The 17,883-nt window shown below is 42.0% G+C and overlaps 1 protein-coding gene across 1 annotated transcript; it reads right to left on the minus strand.

The window, feature by feature from the left end:
• Positions 1–6,663: 6,663 nt before the first annotated feature.
• LOC137839173 (uncharacterized) lies at positions 6,664–7,209 on the minus strand. Its single transcript, XM_068648299.2, has one exon. The coding sequence runs from the start codon at positions 7,207–7,209 to the stop codon at positions 6,664–6,666; it is 546 nt and encodes a 181-aa protein (XP_068504400.2).
• Positions 7,210–17,883: the final 10,674 nt, after the last annotated feature.

The raw sequence follows: 17,883 nt of genomic DNA on the forward strand, positions 1-17,883 counted from the left end.
TTTTTATTTTAAAAGAGGTTTTCACTTGTTTCCCTTTTTGGCAAGCTTCACAAATATGGTCCCTCTCAAACTTGAGCTTTGGTAGCCCAATCACAAGATCCCTTGAAATTAACTTGTTCAAGTGATTCATGTGAATATGAGCAATTCTTCTATACCAAATCCAAGATTCATCTTGCTTGGATAGAAGACAACCAATTGAACATGGTGAAGAGATATCTAGAAGATAAACATTATTGATCCTCTTACCTACCAACATTACCTCTTTAGTGTTTGGTAGACAGATTTCACATGTGTTTGTCTTGAACATCACTTGATATCCCTTGTCACACAGTTGACTAATGCTTAGTAGATTGTGTTTTGATCCTTCTACATAGAGCACATCATGGATAACCAAAATGTCTTTGTCTCCTATGGATCCTCTCCCAAGAATCCTTCCCTTGTTGTTGTCACCATGGGTAACATGCCCTTCTTGCCTAAAGAAGATGCTCAGGAACTTTAATTTGTCCCCTGTCATATGCTTGGAGCATCCACTGTCCAAGTACCATTGTTGCATGCTCTCCTCCAAGTTTTCCTACAAAGAAGATTTTCAATTACAAAGATTTGGTCCCCTTATGAATGTGGGTCCATTTGGTTTACATTCATCAACTGAACCTTTACTGCACTTAGGAATCCACTTCATAAAGCCCCTAGGAACAACTTATTTTTTTATTTTACACAACCTCACAGAATGGCCTCTTTTCATGCAGTAAAAGCATGTAACAACCGGTTGTTTCGATGGTCCAATCGGTTGTTTTTCTGGCATTTTTTAAAATGACTTTGAAAATCTATCTTGCTTGTTTTGTGGGTTAAAACCCAATCCAGCTTTTCCAAAAACACATTTTTTAGATGCTAAGACATTCTCAAAGTTGGATTGACCTTTAGAAAGCTTATCCACAGTTTTAACAAGATAGTGGACCTTCTTTTCAAGATTTTCGCAATTTTCACAAACAAGAGTATCACACTTGCAAGAGGAGTTTTTGTAAACAATTTCAAGGTTTTCAAAATCTGTTTTTGAATTTTCCAATTCCTCTTCCAGTGATTTGACTCTGTTTTCAAGCCAGCTATTCATTCCCTTTAACAGGTTGTTCAAGAGGGCCAATCGGTTGGCTTCTTCATGTGTTTCTTGAAAGGCTTGAAGCAATTGACTATAATTTTCAGAATTTGAGGAGTTAGATGAACTTACACTACTTGAGTCATCTTCCTTTCTGGCCATGAAGCACAGGTTGAGGCTTTTCTTGTTTTTCCTTCTTTTCCTTCTTGCTTGACTTCTTGACCTTGCTTCCTTTGGTTCATTGAAGTTTCCATGAGTAGCCTTGAGTATGTCACACATCTCTTTAACAGTTTTGCATTTTGATATCCTGAAAAACTCATTAGTATCTAGTGTAGAAGCTATTATGTTTTGAGCAGTACAATCAAGCTTAACCATTTTACATTCTTCATTGGTCCATTTGGACCAAGGTTTTGCAATCAGAGAACGATTCTTTTTAAACTTTGGAATGAAAGGACCATTCTCATTGAATCCCAAATTCCTTGATCAATAGATTCCACAAAGATTTTCATTCTGGCCTCCCAATACTTGTAATTCAATCCACAGAATAAAGGTGGTTTATAGATTGAAGCACCTTCCTCAAAAGATAGTTTTCCAGCCATAGAAAAAGATTTTCGGATCAAACTTGAATAACTTTCAAGAACCAAGCTCTTGATGCCAATTGTTAGAATGTATGGCTTTAAACTAGAGGAGAGGTGAATGGTTTAAAAAGGATTTTCAAAAACTTTTAAGCCAAGAATGAATTTACTTCGACAATCACTTGATTTAGAAATCAGTTTGCCAAAACACAAAGCAAAAAGCACAGCACCAGAAAAACAATCGGTTGTTTCGCAGAAATAATCGGTTGTTTATACCAGTTCACAAATATCAAAACTGAAATTAAAGAGTTAAGGATAGAGAAAAATGTACACAGAGGTTTATACTGGTTCACTCAAAACCTAGAGCTACATCCAGTCTTCCCAGAAACCACTGGGGAATCCACTAATCAATCAACCCTAGATTACTTACAACACAACCAAAGAAGCGACCTTGATCCCTTCAAGACACACACTCCCTTTGGTCCAGCACAAAAACACTAAGAATGTTGATCATGATCCCCTCAAGAACACACAGCACTTCTCAGCAAACACACAAGGTTCTTTCAAAAGATACAAAGGATTACACTTGTTACAGAACAAATCTGAAATCAATACAAGATGAAAAATCCTATCTCACACTCTTTGATCAAACTCAATCTCTAAGCAATTCTCAACTTTTCAAAATCTCAATCTCTTGAAAAACTCAAATCTATTTTTCTGTATTTAAAACAAAGTTGTTGTTTGTAATCAAATCTTAACAAACTATTCATTGCATTTAAAGATTGGTCAAAGCATTAAAAACTGGAGCGTAAACAGTTAGAAAATCATTTAATGCTCAGTCAAAGCACAAAACAGTTTTCTGTTATGGTACCAAAACAAACAATCGATTGTTTCCACGAATCAATCGGTTGTTTTGGTTTTGACAGCAAGTCAACCATTGAAAACAGTTTTCAACCTTTTTAAAAGCTCTTAAGTATAAAACAAACGTTTGTTTCGACAAAACAACAGGTTGTTTTTCACTTAGTTTGAAAAACTCTTTTCTTTTAAAAGGATTGAGAATGCTTATGCTTTGGATTCAATCAAGAGTGGATTATACATAAAATCTACCCCAAATCCTAACTAAAAGACAGCTCAGCAACAGTTAGCACAACTAGCCTTTCATCATCCTTCAAAGGGTTTGAATTCTTCAAAGCTTGAACACACTTGATTGCCCAACTGCTGACTTGTGAACTATGTATCGTTGTCGGAGACAAGACGTCTAGGTACGCCAAAGCGACAAACAATATTTCTCAACACAAAATGTTGTACCTTGTGAGTCTTGATCTGAGCTACCGACTCGGCTTCAATCCACTTCGTGAAGTATTCGATGGCCACTATCAAATATTTCATTTGCCTTATTGCCAACGAAAAGGGCCCCAAAATGTCGATTCCTCACCTGTGGAAGGGCCACAGACTATAGATGGACCTCAACTCTTCTGGTGGCGCCTTGTGCCAATTGGTGCGCAATTGGCACTACTTGCACTGCTGGGCGTACCTCACGTAATCTTCTCTTACTGTTAGCCAGTAATACCCTGCGCGTACAACCGTCGACGCTAAAGACCTACCACCAACATGGCTCCCGAAAATTCCCTCGTGGAGCTCAGTCATTATCCTCGTACACTGATCTCCACTCACACACGTCAAGATCGGGTGTGTGAACCCATGCCTGAACAGTGCTCCGTCAACGAGGGTGTACCTTGTGGAGTTTTTCTTTATCTTCTTGCCTTCCTCGGGCTCTACTGGGAGTATCCCATCAGCGAGGTAGCGCCTATAGGGCGTCATCCACGTGTCCCCCTCCTCCAGCATGCATACCTGCATAGGATCCTCCCCTCCTAGTGAGACCGGATAAACAATTACGCTGGGCATCTTCAGTGTGTCCTGAGTCAACGATCGATGACTCATCGCCCTTCCCTTAAACGCACTGATCTGAAGGATGCTTACCCTGTTATCTGCAACAAACGTTCGTGGTGTTTTGAGGGTTTCCTGTATTACTGTCCTCTGCCTTCCCCCCTTGCCCGAGCTGGCCAGCTTGGCGAGCAGGTCAGCATGGGCATTCTGCTCCCTTGGGACGTGTACCAGCTCAAACACCGCGAACGCCCCCATCAAGACTTGAACATAGCCCAAGTACGCAGCCATCCGTGAATCTTTGGCCTAATACTCCCCAGTTACTTGACCCGTAACCAACTGGGAATCGCTCTTTGCCAGCAAGCTTCGTGCACCCATCTCCTTTGCCAAGAGCATTCCAGCTATTCGGGCCTCGTACTCCACTTGGTTGTTACTGGCTTTGAAGGAGAACCTCAGGGCCTGCTCAATCAACAGCCCATTTGCCCCTCCAAGATCACACCGGCTCCACTTCCCTGCTGATTCGAGGACCCATCTACGGAGAGTACCCACTTGAAACTAACCTCCTCTTCCTGCTGCACACTCCCTGGGGAGAGCTCCGCCATGAAATCCGCGTATACTTGGCCTTTGATGGGGCCTCGGGGCTCATATTGGACATCAAACTCCGATAGCTCCACTGCCCAGCGTACCATCCTCCCTGCCACGTCTGGCTTCTGCAGCACTTTCCGGATAGGGAGGTTCGTCATCACTACCACTGTGAAGCTTTGGAAGTAATGACGGAGCCTCTTGGCCGAGAACACCACGACCAGTGACGCCTTCTCTAAGACCTGGTACCTCACCTCTGGCCCTTGTAACACCTTGCTCACGAAGTATATTGGCTTTTGTGTCTGCTCCTGCTCCTGAACAAGGACTAAGCTGATCGCCCGCTCGGTCACAGCAAAATACAACCGGAGGGGCACGCCCATCTGTGGTTTGCACAGCACGGGGGGAGCGGCTAGGTACTCTTTTAGCTTGAGGAATGTCGCCTCACACTCCTTGGTCCACACGAACCGACTGTTTCTTCTTAAACACTAGAAGTAGGGGTGGCCCTTGTCCCCTCCAGTGGATACGAACCTGGACATGGCCGCCATCCGCTCTGTCAGCTGTTGTAGTTCTTTCACCGAGGCGGGGCTCCTCATAGCAAGGATCGTCGCACACTTGTCTGGATTCGCCTCTATCCCACGCTCGGTGAGTAGGAAACCCAAGAATTTACCCGCCTCGACCCCGAATACGCACTTTTTGAGGTTCAGCTTCAAACGATACTTAGCTATTGTAGCGAATAGCTCTTCCATATCAATGGTGTCGTCCTCTCTCCTGGGAGGTCACCACCATGTCATCCACGTAGGCCTGCATGTTTCTTCCCAATATGGGTGCAAGGACCTTGTCCATCAACCTCTGATAGGTGGCGCCCACGTTCTTCAAGCCGAACTGCATCACTGTGTAACAGTAGCAGGATGTCTCGGTCATGAACGCCGTTTTGCACTCGTTGCAGGGGTGCATCTTTATCTGGTTGTACCCGGAGAACGCATCCAAAAAGCTAAGCAACTTGTAGCCCAAGGCGTTGTCCACCAACGCGTCGATGCTCGGCAAAGGGTACGAATCCTTTGGGCACGCCTTGTTCAGGTCAGTGAAGTCTACGCACATCCTCCACTTCCCATTGGCCTTTTTCACCAATACCACATTGGCCAACCACTCAGGATATTGAATCTCTCTGATGTGGTCGACGTTCAGCAACTTCCTCGTCTCTTCCTATACGACCAGCCGCCTTTCTTCGTTAAACTTTCTTTTTCTCTGGCGCACAGGTCAGACTTTGGGGTCCATGGTGACGCGGTGGCATAGAAAGTCGGGGTCGATACTTGGCATGTCCGAGGCGGACCATGCGAAGGCGTCCAGATGACGCGATATCACCTCTGCCACCCAGTTTTGTTCCTCTTGGTCTAACGACTTAACCAACTTGAACATTTTACCACCAATCTGCCTTTCCACAACGTTCATAGCTGGCTCAAGTCGCCTCTCCCGAGCGTTCTCTGCGCGGGCTACACCTACACAGTCCTCCTCCATGGGCGCCTCCTCCATGGGTGGGCGCTGCACTACCATGAACACACCCCTCTTCGTTTTGAGGCTATTCTCATAGCACTTCTTGGCCTCTTGCTGATCAGATTTGATCACGATCACCTTCCCACTCAGATCGAGCAGTTTCATCTTCATATGGCGTGAAGACACCACCCCTCTCAGCCGATTCAGAGTCGGCCTTCCCAGCAAGATGTTGCACGCCGACTGGGCGTTTACCACTAGGTATCTTATGTTTTTTGTGCAAGATCCGGAGCCATCTGTAAAGATCGTCCTCATCTCCAAATACCCACGCACCTCCAATTGATCTCCCGCAAAACCATACACACACCCCGTGTATGGCCTAAGCTGGTCAGGAGACAGCTGTAACTTATTAAACGTAGGCCAGAATATCACATCTGTCAAGCTACCCTGGTCTACAAGCACTCGGTGTACTTTCCTCCCCGCGGTTACAACCGAAATCACAACGAGGAACGATGTCGCGAAGATCAGCCCTCGTGAACATGAGGTCGACGTCGAGCGAGTCGTCCACCACCCGCTCTGTTACTAACATTACCGAATGCACGTACCTCTTGGGCTGAGAGGCAGTGCACCCTCCACCTGAGATGGTGTGGATCTCCCCGTGGATGGGCATCTCGTGGGCTTAGTCCCTAATGGCCCCGCCAGGTAATCATTCAGGAAACTGCTCTTCACAAGCTCATCCAGTTGATGCCACAATGCCAAGCAGTTGTTTATCGGATGACCAAACGCCTGGTGGAACTCGCACCATGCATCCTTGTGCGAATCCAACACCTTATCAGTCTTCACCGGCATCTTCAACCTGTCCGCTATGTTGGGCACAATGATCAGGTCTTTCAGCTCCACCACAAAGTTGTGCCTCACCGGCTTATTCTCCCCTGAGCGCCCCTTAGCCTGGGGCTTCCTTGGCTCGTAGGGCCGCTTTCCTCCTTGACCCCTCTTCCCCGTCGCGGCCTCGTTCACCCTCATGGGTTGTGCGCGCAACGACACTCATGGATGCGCGGGAACGATGATCGCGCGCTTCTCATTTACCTCACCTTTCGCTGCAATGTCTGCCGTCGCACGACGCCTGATCTCAGCGAAAGTCTTGGGGCGACTTCTGATGAGCGACTCACTGAATGGTCCAGGGCAGATTCCCTTCCAGAACTCATGGACTATCATCGACTCATCCGTGGTGTTGACCCTTACCACCTGTGCCCCAAAGCGATTAACAAACTCTTTCAACATTTCCCTCTGATACTGCCTTACGTTGAAGAGATCGTCGGAATTGGGTGGGGGAGCACGATTCGCTATGTATTGTTCCCTGAACAGCTTCGACAGCAGTGCAAACGAAGTCACGTGGTCATCTGGGAGGCTGATAAACCACTTCATCGTCGTTCCCACCGACGTGCTCATGAACAGCTTACATCTGACGGCATCAGAACCGCCAATTAGCATCATCTCAGTATGGAATGTTGTGAGGTGTGCCTTCGAATCCTCCATCCCAGTGAACGTGGCTTTAGGCCTCACGAACGTGGCAGGGATCGCAGCATCCATGATTGCCTATGACACTGGGAGGCGTTGCGCATTCTTGCTTCTCTGTTTCATGACTCCAAGGCTGGTTGCGTAACCCGCGACGCAACTCCTCATTTCTTGCTTGCGGCACCACAAGGTCCAGCTGAATACGCTCCTGCTTCACCTTTGACACCGCCATCGCCTCCTGGAGGCCCTACATCATCTTCATCACCTGCTGAAGGGTCAAACTCTCACCTCCCACATGCGCCGTAGAACTCTGCCTAATATTCCTCATTCTTGGATGTTTATTGGCGAATCTTGAACTGTTTTATCGAATCTTGGAACTTTCTTCGATGAATCTCAAATTTTCTTGACGAATCTTGAACTTTCTTCGGTGAATTTGAGCAAACCTTGAGGATTTTTGACGAACCTTTCAATAATCTTGAAAAAATTTGACAAATTTCCACAACTTTCACTAGATCTTGAACTTCTTGCGGTGGGACAGATGTTTTAGAACGGGTCACACGGTGGGTGCCAAATGTTCCCGCCGGTTGATTCGAACACCTTCGTGTGTCTCTACGAACTGCGCTTCAAGAACCCCTTTGCTTTTGTTCCAACGTTCTCCTTCCTCCACCGTGAACACCTGAAACAGAGAGAAAAATGGCGCTCTCGTGGCTGTTTGCACTCCGCCGGTCAAGTCAGCTATTGGATAGGAAACACCAAACACTTCTCGTCACAGAACACCGTAAGGTTAATGTTCAGAGAAATGCGTAACTGAATCGTAAGTGAAAATGCTAGCTTCCCTTTAAATGAGTCCACTTGTGTGTAAATGTGTAAAACGTACCTTATTTTGTTTATCATAAAACCTTATATACCTTCCCGGTGTTCCTGTCGACGTGTCAGCCTGAGACTTGCGCATTCTTTGGGCGCTCCTTAGCAACACTGTTCCCGGTCTTAGGGCCCTCTCAGTGCGTAAGGTTGCCCTATCGAAGTGCGACTCGTGCGGGGGTGACTGCATGGGTGCCAACTCATGCGCCCATTCTCTGAGTCATCCGCCCTGGGAGTTCCCTGCTTACCTCACGTGCCATGCATGCATATCAGCCTCTGGGACGTGACCCTCCCATGGGTCGTCTTTGTACTAGTGGCTTTCCAACGGTGGTGCGTACTGCCGCGTCCCTACACCTCATGCATGGATCCCTCGTGAGTTGGGTCTCCCTACTGGTAACTGGGGGTGTGGCTTGAAAACCACCTTTCTTTATCTATCATTACTATTTGTGGTGCCGAGGCCCGAGGCCTCCACGCCCCTACTATGCCGCCTCCTATTGTGTCGCCTCCTCCACAGTCACCCCTACCCGTGACATAAGGAGACACTTCTTTGACATGTTATGCTTTCCAGGGGTCCCATCATGTTGACTTTGGTCAACGCCCGAACCCGGTCATCGCCCGAGGTCGGTCAACGCCCGAGGCTGGTCAACACCCGAGGACCGTACGGTACAAAAAGTGACACAAACTTGATAGTGTTTTTTACTAACTTCTATTTCACTAATTGTTTATTCACTTGTGAATTATAGCTCATATTTCTTCAGGAGAATCTTATAAACCCCAATCTCCCCAAAAAGCTTTCCTCATGGGTGAGTTGGCAACGGCCAAAAGATCCTTAGCTCAAAAGTATGAAGAAATGAGACAAATGGAGGAGAGGCTCCAAAGACTTGAATCGGCCCATGATAGACCCTCAAGAGGAAGAAGATGGAATCAAAAGCGTGAATCAAGGAGTTATCACCAATATAGTAGCCAAGAAGAAGAGGAAGAATGGAGATTGAACAATTTTGAAGAGAGGCTCCAACATGGTTCTAAAATTTCTTTACCGTAAGTTAAAATTCCTAGTTTTAGTGGGGAAGGTGATCCCAATGTCTATCTAGGATGGGAGGCTAAAGTTGAACAAATTTTTAATGTACATGAGGTCCAAGAAGACCAAAAGGTCAAGTTAGCCTCCTTAGAATTTTTAGACTATGACATGCAGTGGTAGCATAAAACTGTAATGGACATTGGGCTAAACAAAAGGTCAGTCGTGGTCTCTTGGGAGGATTTAAATTTATGCATGCACGCTAGATTTGTTCCTCCACACTATAGGAAAGAACTCTTGTTGAAGCTCCAACGACTTCAACAAGGAACACAAAGTGTGGATGATTACTTTAAAGAAAATTCTTCTTGCTGATCTTCTTAAGAATAAAACAAGTTGTAAATAGTTTTGATCACTTTGAGGGTCTAAATAGCAAATATAGGTTAGACTAAGGTACCTTTAGCATAATAGGTGATGTGGGTAGCATTTTAGCTTGTTCCTAACCCTTTTGGAAGGCATTTTGACCTAGTTTCTAGAAGGACAAGCCTAGGATGCGGGTTTGACTTAGTCAAAACCTAAGGCTGCCCATTTTTCCCCTTTTTCTCATAATACCCCTTTATCTTGTTCTCCAAGGCTTCTTCACCTATAAATAGGAGGCCTACCTAGTGTATTTTACATGTTGAATTTTGAGAAGTAAAGAAACTCTGCACATTTTGTGTGAGCTAGAGTGAGTGTTATCTCCTCTCCCTTGGTCTTATCTTGATGAGAATTAAGCTCTCAAGTGGCAGCCTTCCACTCATCTTTATGGTTACCACCCATCAAGTGGCGTGAACATCACTCTCATTTCCATAAGTTTCTTTTTTCCATTCTCCTTCATTTTCGCTTTCCATTCTATGTTCATTGTCTTAGTTTCCTTCATTATATTGTTTTTTTCGGTTTTGTCTTTATCATTTGAGTTTTGCATGCTTTCTCACCATATCGTGTCTTTTGATCTTTGCCTTTGTGAAATGAACCTTCACGTCTACTTAACCACTTGGTTAAGTTAATGTCTAGTGGGGATTTTGCTAAGGTTTTCACTTTTAAATTCCTAAAACTTCAATCTAAGTAAAGTGTCACACCATAAAATGAACAATCCTAAAATCAACTCACATCATCCCTGTGATCATCTGTGAGTGTATCAAATCTGTGAAGAACCTGTCTTTCAAACATTGATAGAGGTTCACCTCTATACTCAGGTGCTTGATATGCAACCAGAGCATTGTAATTTGTGGCAACAACATCGTCATTCATGAATGAATGGACTGGTAACTCCTCCCAGTGATGCATAGATGGTTGAGGTGGTGATTCTACCCTGTGTGATGATGAGTGATGCATCTCATACCCTGTTATATTTCCCTAAGTTTATTGACCGTGTTTACTTTGACATTTGTTTGTAGGCATAATAGCTCAAACCAACCCGAGGCGATTAATATGATAAAGCAACTTCGTCGACAGGCAATCGGTCGGCAAAAAGGCTCATTGGAGCTTGTTGGTGGAGGTCCAACCACTCTCATCATGGACTTGGTGCCTCTTTCCAGCGTCGAGGAGTGCCCTAGGAAGCATAAGAAAAGGGGAAGTCTCGAACTTTTTGGGAAGGATTGTCGTTTGAGACAAATCTTCCTTACCCGAGCTAACTATGTGGTTTATCACTATAAGAATTTATGGCTTAAACAAGAGGAGGGTGAATTTTTTTGTAAAATATTATCTCAAATACTTGGCTTAGAATGAATCTTTAACAAACAACTCAGATAAACACTTAAGGAAGGCAATCAAATAATCCAACATAAACAGATATCAGAATTTTAACCGGTTAAAACTGCATTTTAATTGGTTGTTTATAGCAGCAGAATTATCAAACAGTTTGAGAGTTTAAGAGAAAGAAAGATTTACACACAAGGTTTATACTGGTTCAATCAATCCCTAAGCTACATCCAGTTCTCAGACAATCCTCTAAGTTTCCACTAGTAATAAACACATATTACAACACACATCATAAAGAGGTGACTCTGAATCCCACAAAGCCTACTCAACCGCTTTGCAACACTTAACACCTCAAGACAGAACAACTTCTGTCTTTACAGGATTTCAAACACAAACAGTATGTAAAAGAAGTACAATTACAAGACACTAAGTAATGTGATCCAATAGCATGATAGGGATATGATATGAACATGTTATGGATTCAATAAGAGTTGGAATATGATTAGGCACTTTTTAAGAATTGGATCAATGTTCTTAAACATTCAAGAACACACCAAATCACAAGAACCAACCCAAACTCACATAGAAACCCATCAAGAACAACAAACCCATGGATAGAAACTCAAGAACACAACATATAACATTAATACCCATGGAGGACGTGACCAAAACAGCAAGAACAACCAATTTGCACCGATTAAAATTGAATATAAGTGCAGCAAATGAAAGAGGACATCATAAGGAAGAGATTGCACCGATTGAAAGTGAAAACAAACAAGTAGAACAAAAATGGGTAATTTGGAATGAAGGGAAAATGGACTTATGTGGATGAAGCTCTTGGAATTGTGCAGGCCACTTGAAGGGGTGGATTGCCTTCAAGATAAGTGTTGCCGCCACTTGAGAGCCCAAGATCTCCCAAGATAAGACTAGAAGAGGAGAAGACACAAGTCTCTCACACTCACTCACCAATTTGGTAGAGATTCTTTACTCTCAAAAATCAATTTCAACTTTTTATTTCAAAGAGCCATGCACCCCTTTTATAATAGAAAGGGTTGGTCCAAGTTACAAAGGAGAAGGAGCTTGAAAGGTCATTCTTCTAGTTCCTTCCCAAACTAGCGCCTAAAGAGAAGGAATTAAGAAGAATCACTTCTTCTAGCTTTTTCTACAAACTAGCGCCTAAGGTACTTTACAAAAGAGGTGTCTTTTTGGTTTCCATCTTAGCACCTTCCTAAAGCTATTTCTATATTATTTACAAGTTTATACAAAAGAAATTACAAAGAGAGATATTAATTGGAGCCCATTCTTGAATGCTTGTAGTCTTCTTTTAGGTTTGGTCCTCTCTTTATTTAATTTCTTCTTTATTTTTTAGAAGACTAGAAGGAAGAACTTTAAATGCCTGGGGGGATGGCCTCTTCCTCCATTAGTGAAATCCTCTTCTACTTGATCTCCATCACTAAGCAAGGATAGAAAACACCTGGAATTACAAAACCACAAATCCTATGATCAACACTTATCACCATAGCAAAGCTTGAAAAGCACTCTTGCTCTTTTCAAAACACTTTCAAAAACCAAATCTCTTTCTCAAATCTGAATCAATACTTGTTGTATTTGTTGTATATTTTGATTTGAACGAAAGCTTTATTTACAGCCCGTGAAAAGCAGTCGTTGTAGACAGTTTTGATTCACTGAATCAGTTAAAAAAAGTTTTCAAAAATCTCTTATGAAAACACACATTTAACCGGTTGAAACCACGATTTAACCGGTTGAATGAGTCAAGAAGTTACACAACTGATTCAAAAAGCAGTTTCAAAACTTCCAGCCAGCTAAGTGACAAACAACTGATTATCTCAACAAATCAACCGGTTGTTTTCCCTTTGCTTGGAAAAACACTTAATTTCTTAAAACAGTTTTGATCAAGCTTTGGGTAGGCTTCAAGGACTGATCTTAACAAAGATTCTAAACAGCCTAATCTAAACCCAAACCCAGAAAGCAACACAGCTTCAAGCTTCATGTGGATTTGATACATCAAAGCTCCCATGTTCAATAATCACTATTCAAGAGGGATTTTCACGTTAGGGCAAAGCTTCCTTAGCCAAAGTGTAATGATTTTTTAGCAACGAGAGGGATTATCATTTTTAGGAAAAACTTCCTTAATCGTGCCTTTGAAGTGCATTGTGTGTGCATTCGGGAGGGATTCTAATTTTTAAGCAAGAATTTCCTTGACCGAATGGTGTGCAAAATTTGTCATAACTATAAAACAATAAGAAATTTATAATTAAGTTCTTCATTAAAACCTTTTCGACCGAAAATTCTCCTTAGGGATAAAACATATAAGTGAGGAAAGAGTGAACATTTCATCATTTATTAGCTATAATAAAACTTGAGGTGAGTGATATTCCACGTCTTTGGTATGAAACAAATTTTAAGTAATAGGCTCCTCTAGCCACTTTGTCTTTAACTCGAAAGGGTTCTTTCCAATTGCTAAAAAAATTTCCTTGGAGTTATACCTTTTGGTAACCCGAATCTTGCACGCTTCCTATATGATTCTAATTTTGTCTCTATATTCATTAATCAAATCCAGATCTACTATTAGGATTTCTTGATTTAAATTGACATCAAATATTTGTCTTCTTAAAGAAGGTTTGCCTGGAATCGTTGCTTGAGTGTCATAAGTTAAGATGTAGGGATTTTTTTGGGTAGTTGTTTGCGAAGTGCATCGATACACCCATAAGACTTCAACTAACTCTTTGGTCCACTTCCCTTTGGTTGTGCCAAGTCTCTTCTTTAATCCGTTAAGAATAACATTGTTTGTTGCCTCGACTTTCCCATTAGTCTGAGGATGCTCTACGAAACTACTAATATGTTTGATGCCTAATCCATCATAAAATTCAGCTAACCCTCAGTCGATAAATTGTCGACTGTTATCTGTGATGGTAATGTTAGAATGTGTGGCCAAAACAAGAGGGAGTGAATTTTTTTCACAAGATTTTCGCAAAGATGGGAAGTAGAGTGAAAAGTTCTGAAAAATTAATCAATTGATTTTCTGTTCAACTGGATAAAATTTCAATTTTATAGTTCTTTATAGAAAATCAACAAGTTGTTTTCTCGAAACAACAGGTTGTTTATACCGGCAAGCAATGAAAAAATTGTAAAACAGTGTATAAGAGAAAGGATAGAGAGATTCACACAAAGAGGTTTATATTGGTTCACCCTTAACCAAGAGCTACATCCAGTCCTCAGCTAACGAATAAGAATTCACTATGCAATCAAAGCTAGATTACAAAATACACACCAAGGTTGTTGATCTTGAATCTCTTAAGAACACACAACACTCTTTGGCACCACCACAGTTTTTAGAAACCCTTTCTGAAACTGCCTTACACATATTTACAGTATTCGCAAAGCTTTTTCAAAACCTTTTGAAAACCACTAAGTGTCAAACAATCAGTTGTTTCGACAAAACAACTTATTGAAATTTCATAACTTTTTAGAAAACCCTTCTTTTCAAAGAGATAAAGAGTCAAGTGAGCTTGGATCAATACTAGGTGTGAATTGACAGTTCAAAAACTACTAAACCACACAAACAAACATAACAATTGGTTCTTCAAGTCTTCTACTCAGATTTGGAGGCATCAAAGCACCTTGTTCAACAGATAACATATGGAATTCCAAAATGACATGCGATATTCTTCCATACGAATTTTTTTATGTTTCTAAATGTAATTGTCGCAAGTGGTTCAACTTCTATCCACTTAGTAAAATAGTAAACTCCTACAAAGATAATTTACATTGTCCCTTACGTGGACTCAAAGGCTCAATGATATCCATTCCCCACATCGCAAATGACTAGGGAATATTTAGATTCTCGAACTTTAGATGGGATAGTGAGCCATGCTCTTGACATTTCAATCATTTTTAGAAATATATAACCGATCAATGAATTCCCTTTTTTTTGTCGTAGAAAGTCTTGATAGCAAGTCAACTCTAACATTGTTTCCAGATAAGTGTCATATTTCAATAATAGTTCATATTAAAAAAATAGGCATTTATTATTTTTTATTGATAAAATAACTATAATTCAACTCTTAATTTAGAAATTTAAACCTTTTTCTATATTTTATGATTATAAGATGAAGGAGAACAATTTATTCTCAGATTTGTGTTAGTTTCAAGATTATAGAGGAAAATAAAGATAAAAGGGCTAAAGAAGAATGAACAAGATGAAAAGGGAAAGTTGGAACATTGGAAACTCGCTCAAAAGTAGCCCAAACTCGCCCAAACAAGATTACTCTAGAGGAATTCGCGCAGGCGAGTTCACTCCAATGAAGTTGGGTTTTTTCTCGTCAAACTCACCTAAGTAAGTAATAACTCGCTTAGGCAAGATGTCACTTAGCTTAAGCCCAACTAGGTTAAATATGAGTCGTGAGGCATAACCCTACACATCATTGGGAGAATAAAAATAAATATAACACCCTAAAGGAGGCAGTCGTCAAGAAGAAACATCTTAGATCTTGTTTTCTTACTTTCCATGCTTGTAATGGACAACATGAGTGACTAATTCTTCCCTTTATTTATTGAGAGTAATTTGTTCAAACTCTTATGTATTGAGGTGATATTTACTGTACCGTCCCGTATCAGGGCGTTGACTAAGTCAAGGTCAAAGTCAACGACTGGAAAGTCAAAGTCAACTCAAGGCGTCGCCCAGGTGTAGAGACGCCAAGAGGAAGCGTCGCCAAGACAAGGCGTCGCCAAGGCAAGGCGTCGCCAAGGCAAGGCGTCGCCTGGGTGGAGGCGTCGCCCAACCAGGGCGTCGCCAGATCAAACAGTGCTAAAGTAAGGCAATCACGGTGTGGTTCTCCGATACCCATGGGTAGGAAAGACCATGGAGGGGGTGACGCCGTGGGAAGGCCTCAGGTCCCAATAGCACGGGGCAGCGATAAAGAGAAGGAAAAGGTGGCTTCAAGGCCATAGTAATAGTACTAGTGAAGGGCAGCCTGACTCGTGAAGTGCTCCTGCCGCCCCAGAGACGCTCGTGGGGCAGATACGACTCAAGAGGAAAGTCACGCCCAGGGCAACCGGGTGCAGGGTACAAAAGGAAGGCAGATACGCTCTCAAAGTAAGTGACTAGATACTTGGGGGCATGAGTTGGCACCCAAAAAGTCACCCCTAGCGCAGTAGCACTCTCAGTAGGAGGACTCACACGTAGAAACGTCCCCAGATGGGCAGAAGCGTCCCCGGATGGGGTCATGGCGTCGTGAGGCCCTCCACGTGTACGACAGCCATACCAGAATGGAAACACCCTTTAGTCAGGTGCCAGGTAATTAAAAGTTATTCAATACAGTTTCCCTTTCGAGCATTCAGGTACTATAATGGCTCCCGAGCATTTCAACGCCTTAAATGCGCTACGTTTTCTAATTAAGCGCTTTAATGAGTGTGTTACGTTTGTGATTAAAAGCGCGTTAAGGCGCTTTAAATGCTTGGGTAGTTTAAATAGCGCGGAGAATGTTGGAAAAAGGGTTGGAACTTTCGGCAAATTTATCAGAGAACTCTCTAGTTGCTTGCTCGTGCTTCAAGGTTACGTACGAGTGACTGGGGAATATTTTTGCCTGAAGGAGACAACACACACATATACACAGTTTCTTTTTACCACCTTCAGAGTGCCATACGCGGTGCTCAGAGACGTGGGTGGACAGTTTTGGTGTTTCTTGCTGGCTGACTTGAGCGTCGGAGGGCACACGGCCGCTAGGGCGCCTCTTTGTCCTCTTTTTTGCAGGAATCCACAGGCAACCAGTGGGAAGGAGTCCCTAGCTGACGGCTGAGGTCGAGCACGAAGACGTCCCGGTCAACCGGATGGAACATTTACCTATAATATTTCAATTCTTGATTGATGATTGGTATTATCATTTTATTCTCAAAGCTTGATTATTCATGATTTTGATCCTTAGATTTGACTATAAAGTACTTCTAAGAATCTGATCTAAATAACAATGCTTAACATATTTGAATGTTAGGAATATATTTGAAATGTTAATTTCTTGTTAACATTTGTTTGTAATGATAATGAGTTTTTATAAATATGCAAGGAATCGATATTAGGAAACTCTCTTAATAATTTTGTATGCGAGGAATCGATATTTAGGAGACTCTCTTAATAATTTTGTATGTGAAGAATTGATATGAATGATTTTTATATGTGCATCAATATCAATCAAGATTGAATATTATAATATTTGGTAAAAATATAGACGAGTGAGAAGGATGAATCCCAATCCCAATTTTTCCAATTGAATCACACAAATATTTTAGTTTGCTTTATTTACATTCTTGCAATTTCATCGTACCTAACAAACTTTAATACAAACTTTTACATATATATTATTTTCTATTTAGTGAATATTATACTTGAGAATTCAACTATTCCTTATGGATTCGATATTCGTCCTTAGGGACAAATTTATTACTTCTGACACGGTACACTTGCCACAAAATAGTCCTCAATTTTGCGTCGTATGTGTTTGGTATAGACTGAATCGAACTTGGAGATTAAATTTAAAACAAGGTGATAGTATTTTTGCAACAAGGACTCATTCACCTTGATTTTTCCTTTGACTTAACTGCCTACCAACTGGAAGTCGCTTTTACATAGTACCTAGCAAGCCTTTATGTCATTTGCTAGTGTCAGTCTTGCCAGTATGGCTTCATATTTGGCCTAATTAGTCAAAGTTTTAAATTCAAACTTCAAAGATTGTTCCAAAAGGACCCCATCCAGGCCCTCCAGAACTATTCTTGCTCCACATGACTTTTTATTGGATGATTTATCCACATGTAGTTTCCAACATAAGTCATCATCCTTGGCTGGCTTAGGACTTAATTCTATTGTGAAATCAACTAAACTTTGGAACTTGATTGACCCTCTCGGTTGGTATCAGGTTTCCAACTTTGACAGTTGAGCTGCCCATCCTATCTTGTCAGGGCTCTCGGGACTGCTCTCTACTCAGTCCTTGTGATCTTTTGGAGTGTTCCATTCTATGATCTCATAAACGCTCCCGGGACAGTTATTGGTGTTGGACTAAATATACCTTTTATTTGAACACTCTTGGTAACCAAAGGAGCTCTATGAATGATGTGTTATTTTC

Source organism: Phaseolus vulgaris, chromosome 3 (assembly GCF_051622355.1).
Source record: "Phaseolus vulgaris cultivar YP4 chromosome 3, ASM5162235v1, whole genome shotgun sequence".
Taxonomy (NCBI): Eukaryota; Viridiplantae; Streptophyta; class Magnoliopsida; order Fabales; family Fabaceae; genus Phaseolus; species Phaseolus vulgaris.